Below are 13,712 nucleotides of genomic sequence, written 5' to 3'. Positions count from 1 at the left end.
GACAAAAGTTGATCAATTAGTTTTGGTAAATAGATGGAAAAAGCAGACAGAAAAGACACTGGACAAAAATAAAGCCCAGCTCACGTTACAGGTGGCATAAATATGGGTTAGAGGATAGATGTGAAAGATGTTCAGGGAGCCCGGCGAACCATGTTCATATGTTTTGGTCATGCCCGGCATTGGAGGGGTTCTGGAGAGGTGTGGCGGGAGTAATATCCCAGGTGGTGAAAGTCCAGGCCAAGCCAAGCTGGGGACTAGCAATATTTGGAGTAGTGGATGAGCCGGGAGTGCAGGAGGCGAAAGAGGCCGGAATTCTGGCCTTTGCGTCCCTAGTAGCCCGGCGAAGGGTCTTGCTATTGTGGAAGGAGGCAAAGCCCCCTAGCGTGGAGGCCTGGATTAATGACATGGCGGGGTTCATAAAATTGGAGAGAATTAAGTTTGCTTTGAGAGGGTCTGCACAGGGCTTTTACAGGCGGTGGCAACCATTCCTAGAATATCTCGCGGAGCGTTAGAAGAAGGTCAATCAGTAGCAGCAGCAACCCTGGGGGGGGAGGGGGGGGGGGAACGAGAGATTGTTTGAGGGGATGGACGAGCGGGAGATAGCATGGAGGGTAGGGGGAAACGGTACGTGCGGCCAAGAGCCAGTGTATAAAGCTATGTAAATATACCATCTTGCCATGTATATATCTTGCTCAGGGAGATTTTGCGTTATTTTGTTACGGGGGGTGGGGGGGTTACTGTTTGTAACGGGAAAAATTGTGTTGTTAAAAAACCTTAATAAAAAATGTTTTATAAAAAAAAAACAGGTGGCATAAATAGTTTTCTTCAGGTCTTCACAGTGGCTGAAGACAATGGGGGTATTTTGCAAGGGTTTATATTGGGCAATAACAGTGCATTCCTTCAGTTTGCACACCCCTCCACTTTCAAAATCTGGACAGTGACCATGTCTGCTACAATTGCAAGCTTTTTATTAAGCTGCATAAATTACTGTGATCGGATATACTGATTTGTTTTATGCATGGTTTTTGATAAAATGCATTTGACTACAGTAAAATTTAGATTTCTGCCAATTGCTGCAAATCTACCAAATGTCTGCTGTGCTTTGGGTGTTGGGTATGTTTAATGTTTCTACTCCTTTTGGCAAAAATCCACAACTGGGCTTTAAACAGAAAGATACACCTGTGTGCTGATTGGTATTAGCAGGATTACATTAAAATTAAAGTCTAGAGTATTCGCCTTTGAACTTGTTCATAAATACAAAAGGCATGGTGTGGTTGCCTTTGTCTAGACTGTGAAATGTTAGAAAGCTGCTTTTCCTGATGATTACCTGTGAGAGTTGATGTGCATTGACCAGTTTAAATTGCAATTTGCCTCCGCAATAACTGAAAAGTAGAACTTTATTTCAGTGCTTGGCGGTGGGGTGCAAATATTTTAACGTGCTCCATGGTTTCACATTTTCAGGAAAGTTGTAGCTGTGCTGTCGCTTCCTACAGCTTCAATGATTGGTATTCAGAAATGTCTTAAGTGTTTGGTTGTAAGACTACTTGAAAGGTTTGCTTAAAATAAATTTAACAGGCTCTTTAACGTAGTATCTTAGCTCATTACAGACTTGTGAAGTCTTGTATAGTGTGAAGATGTGAATTTTAATTTAAAATATTGTTCCACTTTATTTGCCTTATAGTTGTGCTGGTGTTCAGATCTGGGGTAATGAAACATCACCATGGATGCCCAGTCGCACAGTACTACGGCAGCTGAAAAGAAAAAAGTAGAAAATTCCATTGTAAAGAGATCGTCTCGCACAGATGTCAGCGAAAAAGCCATAGCCTCCAGTACAACATCCAATGGTAAGTAGTGTAGTGTACGCGGATTTGCTAACTGTGAGAGCAGCAATTATTTTTTTTGTTCACTGCATTCCTCATGAATGGATCAGCTGCACCTGGATTTCTGTTTGTTTTGGGAAGTGGGTGGAGGAAGAAGAATTTGGAATTAAAGTAATCCGTGTTCTAAACCCAATGCAGAGCAATTTTTCTTTTATGCTGCTGAGTTCTGTTCCAGTTAAAACTGCTCTTTGTAATTTGATGAGATTTACCGTGATTTTTCTCCACCCCCCTCCTTTTCGTGGACCGTGCAGGAGTTGTTGCCAATTGTCCATATGTGCAAGTTGATTTTTTTTTCCTATTCAAAATATGCTGTGGAGTGTTCTGCCTGTGCGGAGTTGTGATTATTGAGTATGTGGTGCTTGGTTTAGTCATGCGGATGTAGTTTCTGGTTTATGCTGGGGGAGAATGGGCATAGGGAGTACAAGACGATTGGAAAGTGACCTAGATTGGACACCTGACTTGCTGAGTCCTCTAATCTGTGAATAAAATGTTAGATTCAGACTGAGGCAACAGGTACCCTGTGCACACAACTATGGAGCAGTTTGCACATACTGAGAGGGTGAAAATAATAGTTTGGGTGCAGAGATGAGGGACGTCAGTTAAGTGGAAAGACTAGGGAAGCGGGGATTGTTCTCCTTCGAGCCGGGAAGGTTCAGGGAGATTTAAAATTATGCATGGTTTTGGTACAGTAAGGAGAAAGTATTTCCAGTAGCAAAAATGTTGGTAACCTGAGAACAGAATTAAGGTAATTAGCAAACGAACCAGAGGAATATGAAGATTTCTCTATATACAACGTGCTGTTATTAGCTAGAATGTGCTGCTTGAAAGGATGGTGGAAACGGACGTCGTAATAACTTTCAACGGTTATTGGATATCAACTTGAAGGGGAAATATTTGTGTGACTATGGAGAAAGAGCAGGCAAATGGAACTAAAAAAAGAACTTTTTATTTCTAAGAACTAACACGGGCATAATAGGTTGAATGCCTCTCTTTGTGGTATAAGATTCCACGTGAATGTCCCTATTTTTTCCATTCTGCCCTGCCTCCTCCTCTTGTGCCTTCTGCTCTGAACCTGCATTTGGGAGCAGACAAAATATTACCATGCGTGCATTTCTGAAGTTTTTAGAAAAGATTTTGTTGTTTGATTATGTATGAGTATAACTCTGAACCCTAAAATACATTTAGCCGAAGTTATTGAGTGCGGTGACTTGATAGAAAATGCGTTAATGTCAGGGATGTGGCCATTTTCTTTAAAACTCTGGCCCTTGCCAACGCAGGATGACTGCCAACAATCATCTGCGCAGAAAACTAATTTTCAGTCCTTTTTAAACCATGGTAATAGAATGTACTTGAAGAAAACAAGAGCTCCGATTATCATGGTACACAGTCTCGTTGGATGATGCTGCAGATCTGGAAAATAGATATGGAGGTCCGAGTATCCGATATTCTGTTCTGTTTTTTAAAAAAAAATAGTGCCAGGGGCAGTCTTGTTGTTTTGGAGCAATGTTTTAATTCCTCTGCAGATTTTCACACTGGTTTTTCTGTGATACGTTATAAAATAACACCAAGAATTATTTTCTCCCCTCCACCAAGACACACTTATTCAATTCTCTCTCTTCCCTCCCTTATGAAGATGCGGCTGTTCGTCAGATTTAATGTGGAACAACACAGAGGCACTTGGTTTCCATTCTCATTGCAAGTTTGAATTTTTATTTTGAAAACAACGAGAAACTAAATGAGGAGCATGAGTATCACACTGATGTTGGCAGAATGGGTCGAGTTCTGATCTCCGTAACTCGCAATGATGTCACAACGGTACATGGCAGCAAACGCAGCCTTTCTTTAATCTGCTTCCTCTTTTGTTCCAAGGCAGGTGGACGGATGTTCCTGGTAGTGTTGCAGAGTTTGAAGTCTGCCAAGAGGAACTAAGTTGTTAACGTTTATCCCCATGTCCTCCTATCCCCCAACCTGCCCCATCCCCGGAATGTTGTGACAGTGATGAATCCTTGCGTCACCCTCCAGCCCCCCCCACCCCCCACTCCACTTGCCTTCCCTATTAGTTGGCATCTTTCATTTTGTTGAGTCTGGCAAGAGGGAACAACAAAAAAAATAGCTCATCCTGGGGTAGCAATAAAAAAAGAAGCCGTGGAGCTCTTACAAGGAACAGTTCCTGTTGCAGTAGTAACTCGTACTTTCCAGCCTGTGCTCCTATAAAAGGAGTGTTAAAATGCTTTACCCATTTATGGCCTCATGGTCAGAATGAAGCAATACGTGACTCACGTTGTGTGGGTCAGAGTTGAAAGGAGGCAGTGAGCAATATAGAGAGCTTAGCCAGCATGTAACATTCTGAAAGGAGAGGAGGGTGGGATGGGGGGAGGGGGTTGGATGGTGGTGGTGTGCGGATTCTCACATCAGGATAGAAGGCAGTCAGGAATGCCATGAAACCCAATCCACAGTGGCTGATAAGGATCTCTGACTCCCCTGGGACAAGCCAGATTTTAAACTGTGTTACGAAAACCTTTCTTGCAACCCCCGCTGCTCTTGCCTCCTCCAATCCACCCACCTATCAAAATGAAACAGAAACATTCCAGGATTTGTACAAATTCCACTATTCTTTTTGTTAGGAAGATGTAACATTTTTGAGTTATAAATGAATATTACTTCAGAGTTTCTTCGCAGTTACCCTCTGGTTTCACAAAATCTCTGTGTCCTTTTGTAAGTAGGGATTAAAATAATGCAGCATCATTTAAAAGAAAAAATGCTGTTTCATTTTTGGTTTTAAAAAAACCCAGCACATTTATTTTTCCAACAGTTTAAGGTCTGCTAAGTGGATTTTATAACCTCTAACTGTTCATCATTTGACTTCATCTAAAATGCCTGATTCGGAGAGTTGTTAAATAAAGGCTGGGGATTTTCCACTCACTATTTTTCCCTCCTTTGGCCAGGCTAGCTCATGCTGTTTTTTTTCAGTTAAAGTTGAGTACCATCCCAATTATTAAATCTTAGGAGACCATTCCTGTATCTTTATATAAATGGTAGCTTCATCCCAAGTTCTTTCATCTCTTTTCCAACTCTCCTGGTTTGACAGTTGAAAAGGTCTGACTGTGCTACACAATGGTTTGATTGGTTTCTCTGGGGGATGCTTTTCCCTGCTTCATCATTCGCCAGGCAGGTGGACCAGAAAGTCTTCTGATTCTTTTGTTGTTTCTCAAAGTCTGGGGTCTTTGAGAGAATAAATCCACCGTCATGGGATAATTTGCTAAAAGAGACTGGAGGAGGTGAGAGAAAAGCCTCTCCACTTGGGTGCAGAATTAATGAAATACTGACGTCCCAGTCCTTGCAAATAAAAAAACCTCTGGGAATGCAATGGGTGGAGACAGAACTTGTCATTTTTTTAAAACTGCACTCTTTTTGTTTCAGATTTCTGAAGCTTAAATTAATGCAAAGTTTGCAAAATAATGCAAAAAAAACCCCACAGGTATTTACCCCTGTGTATAATTTTGAGTTACTTAGAATTTGTGGGGAGGTGGGCATCTGTTCAAAGGAACGTTCATGCAGAAAAGATCAATGCTCACATACGCTCCTTAAGCTTTTAGATTACCCACTAACAGCAAGTAGTAGGAATTCCATGTGACAGAAGTAAGCTTAAGTTAACACAGGATAAAAAGTAAATTACAGATAGGCTGTCCTCAGCCATCTTTGTGGCAACAGATAAGGTTTCATTTCAGAACGGACAGACGACTTTTCCACTTACAGACCCATTCTGCTGCACCTGTGATAACAACTCCTGGATTCTAATTGAAATTGGTTTGAAAATGGATTTTTAGTTTTCTGTGTCTGTGAAAATATTGAATGGAGTCGAGCTGCCAGTAAGTATCCTAGACTGTGGAAATGTGGCAGGAAACTGGAATCATCTTTCAAGCCTGTATCAATGATACGACAGTTTTGTGATCTGTCATATTAATGAAATCATTGATCACTTGATGGAGTGGGTAATAAACTGCTTTCTGAGAATACTGTTCAGAAAGGCTGATCAAAGTCTGTGGAGATGAAAAAGTATAAAGCTCGAAATTGTCGAGCCACCTACATTAATAGGTGGATGGCAGCTTTTGTTGTATGGGTTTTCAAACAACACATATCTATTGATTTTTGAATTTGGCTTCAAATATACTGTTGAGAGCACATTAATCAAATTGTGGATGTTAACCTGGGCATTTTAACTTGAGCATTTGAACGAGTGCCGCTTCATATTTCTTTCTGTGTCTCTGTGTCATCTTTCTTCAATGCAAGAGGGAAAAAATACCCTGGATTTTTTTTTTTCATTTATTTTTCTGTGGCTCTGTCCTCTTTTGCTGACTCTGCACCCTTTCACTTCCAGGCTCTCTCAGCTCACTGATGTGCATGCATACATGTGTTATTGCAGCTGTAAGCGTTCTCTTTTTCCCCATTGCTGTTGCTGGGTTGCAAGCACTTAATCTTTCAGTATATTATAGCAGCTAAATCCACTGATTTTGAGACCAATATTTAACTTTGTGTTTACTTGTAGATACAAGTTTATATTTTTCTCAACCAAGGGTTACTTCTCAGAAACTATTTAAAAGTGCACTGATGATAACTCAGTTGGTTAACACACAGGGGGTTATTTTGATCGGAACTCTGGTTGGATTCCTGAATTAACTCCTCTCAGTCAAGGATTGCAGTGGTGCACCTTAAATGCCCCTGGGCTAGGGATAGAATTTTAGCCAGGATGCCTGCTGACGATGACTCTTTGTTGGAACTATAAATGTGGGCACCATACAAGGACAGGACCTGGATCATCTGATGCTATTCCCCTGGGTCTAATAGCGAACGCACAAAGGATCCTTAAGTGAAGTAACGGAAGGCTGTGGTAATTTGGTACGTTAAGGTTAATTCAGCAAGGCTGTATTCCTGAAACATAGTATATTTTGATCAGATGGGAGCGCAGGTCGGAGTTTGGTTTCCAACCCTGTGACACTGATTCTCCAATCTCTACTTGACTCGAGTGATGCTCCATTGTGAGGTTGCCTAATTTTCCTTTGCAGTGTTTAATTTATACAGCAGTTAAAATGAAGAAGAATAAATTTACCACTTTATTTCTATAAAACATTCTTTTAAATATGCAAACACCCAATCTTGTACAGAAAGCATTGTGTAACATGCATAGAGAATATAATACAACAAAATATTTTTGAAATACTAATCTCTGTGCTGTTTGAGATAAAATGGTGGCTGTTACAACATAATTTCAGGGTATCATAAATGTTTCACATATAAACATAGAAAATAGGAGCAGGAGGAGGCCATTCGACCCTACGAGCCTGCTCCGCCATTCATTATGATAATGGGCTTAACTGCCCATTCCCCACATCCCTTGATTGTTGTCAATCTCAACCTTAAATATATTAAATGCTGGATCATGGCTCATCATCCAATTTAATAGCCTAATCCCGCTTTCCTCCCCATATCCTTTGATCCCCTTCGTCCTAAGTGTTATATCTAAATGTTTCTTGAAAACATACAATGTTTTGGCCTCAACTACTTCCTCTGGTAATAAGTTCCTCAGGCCGACTGCTCTGGGCGAAGAAATGTCTTCTCATCTATGACCTAAATGGTCTACTGTGTACCCTCAGACTGTGAACCCTGGTTCTGGACACATTCACCATCAGGAACATCCTTCCTGCATCTGCATCTACCCTGGTCAAGTCCTGTTTGAATTTTATAGTTTTCTATGAGACACCCCCCCCCCACATTCTTCTGAACTGCAGCGAATACAATCCTATCTGATTCAACGTTTTCTCATACATCAGTCTCGCCATCCCAGAAATCAATCTGGAAGCCTTCGCTGCACTCCCCCTAGAGCAAGAACATCCTTCCTCAGAAGGAGACCAAAACTGCACACAATATTCCATAGTGTGACCTCATCAAGACCCTGTATAATTGCAGCAAGACATCCCTGCTCCTGTACTCGAATCCTCCTCCTATGAAGGCCAACATACAATTTGTCTTCTTTACTGCCTGTTGTACCTGCATGCTTACCTTCAGTGACTGGTGTATGAGGACACCCAGATCTCGTTGCACACTCCCCTCTCCTAATTCATAGCCATTCAGATAATAGTCTGCCGTCTTGTTTTTGCTCCCAAATGAATAACCTTGCATTTAGCAAAATTATACTGCATCTGCCATTCATTTGGCCACTCACCCAACCTGTCCACATCACACTGTTTGCTCATTGGTTATTGAGCTATAGCCAGAATTATACCACACTTCCTTTTCACCTCTCTTTTGTGTTCCAGCTAGCATTTTCCTTCTGTGGCATTCACCGTTCCTCCTCTTCCTCCTCACAAAGCAGTATGGTGTCTGTTTATTGCTTTGTTGTGCTTCGTTTTGTGAATGGCTAATAGGATATGTTATCTCTTACTTAGGAAGAGGAGGCAATCTCGCTTGCCTTTCCCTCTCTTGTGTGGCTAGCAAATGGGGGCAAATATCAGAGGGCAAGCTAGATTTGGAGTCTTGTGATTGGGACACCCTAACATGGATAATTCGAGACTAAATCAAATATGTGCCTTGCATTTATATTTAAAGTCCTTACACCAGTTTATCAATTTGTTTTGCTATACGATGTAGGTTGCTTACCACAGGACAGTGTTCCAACAAATATATTTTCACAATAACTGGTTGTGGGTGGGAAGAGGGAGTTTTATTTGTATATGATCTCACTGTGTGAGAGATTTGGCTCAGTTGAAGGCATTTCCAACCCTGAGTCATGGTTCTGGGTTCAAACTGACAGCAAATAATCAGACTGCACTATGAAGGGAGTGCTCGTTTCTGGAGAGGACGCAGGATCAAAATTCTGTCTGCAGGTGTTAAAGACCCCATCTGCTAGTTGTTGAAGGGGTGTCCTGGTCAATAATAATCCTTCAACCAACAACAGACCTAAAAAAAAATAGTCTTATTAATCATCTGCTGTTTGTGAATTATTTCAATATTGTTACATTTGCTGAGATAATCACTCCAAAACATGTGCACCGATTACAAAGTGTTTTGGGACATCCCCAGGAGATTTACAAGGTACTATATAGACACAGTTCTTTTTTTTTTTGTGAATGAGTTGCCTAAGGATCCACTGAAGTTCGCAGTTGCCTTAGCAATTCATTGTCCGAGTGATACAATTGCTTTTCATGTAGATGGTTAGATACTCATTGATCTCTATTGTTAACATGATGAAAGAGAGTTGAACTGCATATGCTTATCCAGTGGACTTCACTAATTGTGAATGGGAGGTGATCGCATTGAAACATAGAAACTTCTGAGAGGCTTTATAGAATCATAGAATTTACAGTGCAGAAGGAGTCCATTCAGCCCATCGAGTCTACACCGGCCCTTGAAAGAGCACCTTACTTAAACCCACGCCTCCACCCTATCCCCGTAACCCAATAACCCCACCTAATCGTTGGACACTAAGGGGCAATTTAGCATGGCTAATCCACCTAATAATAATCTTTACATTAACACTGCAATGAAGTTACTGTGAAAATCCCCTAGTAGTCACACTCCGGCACCTGTTTGGGTGCACTGAGGGAGAATTCAGCATGTGTAATTCATCTAACAAGTAGGTCTTTCGGGACTTGTGGAAGGAAACCGGAGCGCCCGGAGGAAACCCACGCAGACACTGGGAGAACGGGCAGATACCACACGGACAGTGATGCAAGCCGGGAATCGAACCTGGGACCCTGTCGCTGTGAAGCAACAGTGCTAACCACTGTGATACCGTAACATGAACATCTTTGGGCTATGGGAGGAAACCAGAGCATCCGGAGGAAACCCACTCAGATACGGGGAGAAAGTGCAAACTCCACACAGACAGTCACCCGAGGCTGGAATTGAACCCAGCTCCCTGGAGTGGTGAGGCAGTAGTGCTAACCACTGTGCCACAGTGCCGCTTGACAGGGTAGAAGCTGAGAGGCTATTTCCCTGGCTGGAGAACATAGAGGGCATAATTTTAGGCTAAGAGGTCAGTCAGCCATTTACGGTTGAGAAGGGAGGGATTTCCTCATTTGGAAAGTTGTCAATCTTTCGAATTCTCTACCCCAGAGGGCTCTGGATGCCATGTCATTGAGTATGTTCAAGGCTGAGATTGGTATAGAGTTTTGGATTCCAAGGGCATAAAGAGATCTGGAGTGGGAAATTGGAGTTGAGGACAAAGATCAGCCTGGTTGAAGAATTGAGCATGCTTGAGGGTATGCATAGTATATTCCGATCTTATTTCTTATGTCCTGACTTTGCCAATTGCAGATGGTCCTGCCTCCCAACTGATGTATAGTCTCTGCTTTCCTCTAGTGTTTTATTTGCAAGCATTTGTTTTTGAAAAATCATTACCATAGAGGCATTGCTGCAATGTCATCTAATGACCATTTTGAAGGTTGGATGGTGGCCAACATAATCGTACTTTGTCCTTAGTGAAGGAAAACCAATTTGAACTGGTCACATCTCTTTCTGAGACCACACAGGCATTAGATTTGTAGCCGTCTTCTTCTTTAACCAGACAGCCCCAAGACTTCCCTGCCTTTGGCTGCTAATTCTATAGAGCTAGCGGAGATGAAAAGTAGAAATCGAGGGGCGGAGTCATCTGTTCTCTTTGCTCATGAGCTTTGAGACTGGAAGTGCATGTGGTGGGCTGGTAGCACACCAGAACCGTGCTGCTTTCTTGCCTCAGCCAGAATTACATTCTGAGTGAGAAGGCCATGGTCGGCCATCCAGCCCCACTGCCAATTGAGGTTCTTAAGTGACCAAGTAATAACCCAGTAGTGGGCAGACCTGTCGTCATGTAGCATGCACGCAACTGAAACTTGGCGGGCGAGACTTGCATCCCCAGGATCATGATTCTAGGGGAAGTTCTGACACTGGCTTTGCCATTGCCTGATTGGCAGTGGTCCTGCAGGCCTTCCTGAAAAGAGGCAGCAGCGCGCGGGGGTCTCGCTGGCTCTCCAGCCAGCAAGCAAGACCCCCGTGACTCAACCAGATTCTGCTGTGGGTTGTTTATATCCTCCAATATAGGCATCACTGAGTTGCAATCTTGGCAATTAAAGCTGCTTCTAACTCTGTTTCTCTTTTAACTCTGTTTCTCCCTTCACAAATACTGCCATACCTGCTGGATATCTCCAGCACATCTGTTTTTGTTTTTGCTCCTATACCTTTTTTAAATTCTTTCACAGGATGTGGATGATAACTTGCTGGCTAGTCCAGCATATTTTGTCCATCCCTAATTGCCTATGAGAACGTGGTGGTGAGCCGCTGCCTTGAACCGCTGCTGTCCCAAGTGGTGTAGATACAGACAGCACTGTTTGGAAGGGAGTCCCAGGATTTTGATCCAGCTGCGGTTTAGTGCATGTGAGGGTTGCTGCTTTCCAAAACATGGTTGTCTCTAAGCTGGTGATAACCCACGTAAACCATGATTTACTAAATCCTGTGCCTTTTCTACTGGTTTTAATGCAGGTTGACCCATGTTAGCGACTAGTTGCAGAGACCTATGAGTCAGGATGGGTGGTCTCCAGCATCCCATTAAACTGAAAAGCATGAAGATGTTTCTTCATGTGATCAGTGTTAATCTTCAAAGCTATTTTTAACTGGATTTTAAGTTTGTGAAACTGCATGGTTTTTTTTATTGCACAAATTATAAAACTTGTCAATTTGGAGATGCCTTTATTTACTTTTGTACCGTAGAGCAGTTCAGATAGAACTGGTGACCGTTGTTATGTTTCAGCTCCGTACTAGAGCAAGTGGAGGCAAAAAAAGAACCATACAAATCTCATAAAAGAAAAGAAAAGAAACTCATTTGTCCAATACCCATCATGGCCTCAGCATGTTGCAAAGCACTTTCCAGCCAATGAAGTACTTTTGAGATGTAGTCACTGCTAGTTCAGTAGAGCAGTCAAATAGCACACAGTAAGATTCCACGAACAGCAGTGAAATAAATGAACAGGTCACCTGATTTTAGTTTTTTTTAAAAAGAGATAAATATTGGCCAGGATGGGAGCAGACTACCCAACTCTGCTTCAGGTAAAGCCATGGACTCTTAATTCACCCGAGAGAACAATGAGGTCTCTATAATGCTTTAGGATGGGTGTCCTCCCTCAGGGCGCGATGGTGCTGTTGAACAAAAAGGCTCTGGTTGCACTGGAGTCAGAGCGCACAGTTGCACTTCCTATATCTGAGCAAATTGAAAATGGCAGCCCTGGCCGAGGAACTGGAACAGATCCTTCAATCCTTGTTGTTCGAGGGAGCAGGGGCTGGGGTTCTCTCGACAATTTTATGCAGAATTGTAGATTATTTATGTTTGCCGAAAGGGCGGCAATGTGGCGTAGTGGTTAGCACTGCTGCCTCATGGCGCTGAGGACCCGGGTTCGATCCCAGCCCCGGGTCACTGTCCGTTTGGAGTTTGCACATTCTGCCGTGTCTGCGTGGGTCTCACCCCCACAACACAAAGGCTGGGTGGATTGGCCATACTAAATTTCCCCCTTTATTGGGGAAAAAAATAATTGAGTGCTCCAAATGTAAAAAAAAATGTTTGCCATCAAGCTGCTAATCGCTAAAATCACAGTACAGTTACTGTCTTGGTGGCATTTCCTGCTTTTTAAATCAAAGTGGAGTTAATCAAGAGCATCAACCCACTTTAAACATGCAAATTTACTTTGGTTTCTAAATTTGGGAAAACAAAATTGAACTGTCAATTTTTGGAAAGGAATTTTATAAGCATTCCATTACAAGGTTTGGTAATGTAAGTTTGAAGTAATGTCAGGGTTAATTTAATGTGAAATTTATATTTGACTGCTGTCCAGTACGAATTTATTTTACTGCCTTTTTTGTGGAGTGTGTTTTGTATTCCTATAGGATACATCATTCCTTTTTCCTTCTTCCTGAGGAATTATTTGATGATTGCTCCGATTTCACTGTTTTGTCTCTTGAGGTATTTTCTCCATTCTTTCTGAAAACCCAGGTCACTCCAACTGTGATTGTGAGCTTGAAAGAAGATCTGTGATCAAAGGCTTTAATGATATCATTGGTCTTCGGTGATTGATTAAGAATAGAAGTTCTGAAGCACTTTATATGCTTGACTTTTTCCTCATTACTCCAGGTTGTGCAAGTTTATTTTAACTGTTAGTAAAGTTTATGGCTTGTTTTGCAAACTGGAGCTCATTTGGTTACAATAAATATAACAGGAAGAATATCATCACCATTCTTGCTCTGACAATACTGTTTTTGATATGGAGCAGGATTACATGGGGCCAGTCAGAAAGTAGTTGTGCGAACACAACTCAGGATAAGCTTACTTGGAATTTCAAGGACCACTAAAATGCCTTTCAACCAAGAATTGGTGGTTTTATATGTTATACATATATATTTGAAATGTATAAATTACAATTAGTCATTTCGCTTTTTGTCATTTATGGGAGGGGCTTTGATGCGAGGGGCTTTGATGCCGCTATTTGCCTCACTATCTATCTTCCCTAGTGTCGATACATGATAAAAATTAGCTCAAGACCGAGAGCCGCTCAAGTCTGTCCATGCTCAAACCTTTGTATTCCTTTTGAGGTTGGGTGACTGGATTCAACTGATGTGCTCTTTACAGGAGGTGATGAATCCCAAATAAAAATAATTGAAGAAAAAATGCATGGTCCTTCTTTATCACGCTCGACTGTACAACCCATAAAAATTGCAGTAGGCACACCAAAGCGTTTTAATTTGATTACACTTGAAATAAGGAGTTCCAGAAGTTCCAAAAGTCCGCCTTTTGAAGAAAATAAAATGTACAAT

The 13,712-nt window shown here is 41.9% G+C and overlaps 1 protein-coding gene across 2 annotated transcripts in view; it reads left to right on the top strand.

Annotated features, from left to right (window-relative positions):
• LOC140385282 (transcriptional activator GLI3-like) overlaps positions 1–13,712 on the top strand; it is a 526,585-nt gene that overhangs the window by 47,315 nt on the left and 465,558 nt on the right. For both annotated transcript variants that reach the window (XM_072467248.1, XM_072467249.1), the window contains exon 2: positions 1,682–1,844. In XM_072467248.1, coding sequence (XP_072323349.1) covers positions 1,721–1,844 — 124 coding nt within the window. In that variant the 5' untranslated portion in view covers positions 1,682–1,720. The remainder of the gene's footprint in view (positions 1–1,681; positions 1,845–13,712) is intronic.

The sequence above is a fragment of the Scyliorhinus torazame genome, chromosome 11, assembly GCF_047496885.1.
Source record: "Scyliorhinus torazame isolate Kashiwa2021f chromosome 11, sScyTor2.1, whole genome shotgun sequence".
NCBI classification, from domain to species: Eukaryota; Metazoa; Chordata; class Chondrichthyes; order Carcharhiniformes; family Scyliorhinidae; genus Scyliorhinus; species Scyliorhinus torazame.
The sequence above is the reverse complement of the archived record's forward strand: the minus strand, read 5'-3'. Positions and strand labels throughout refer to the sequence as shown.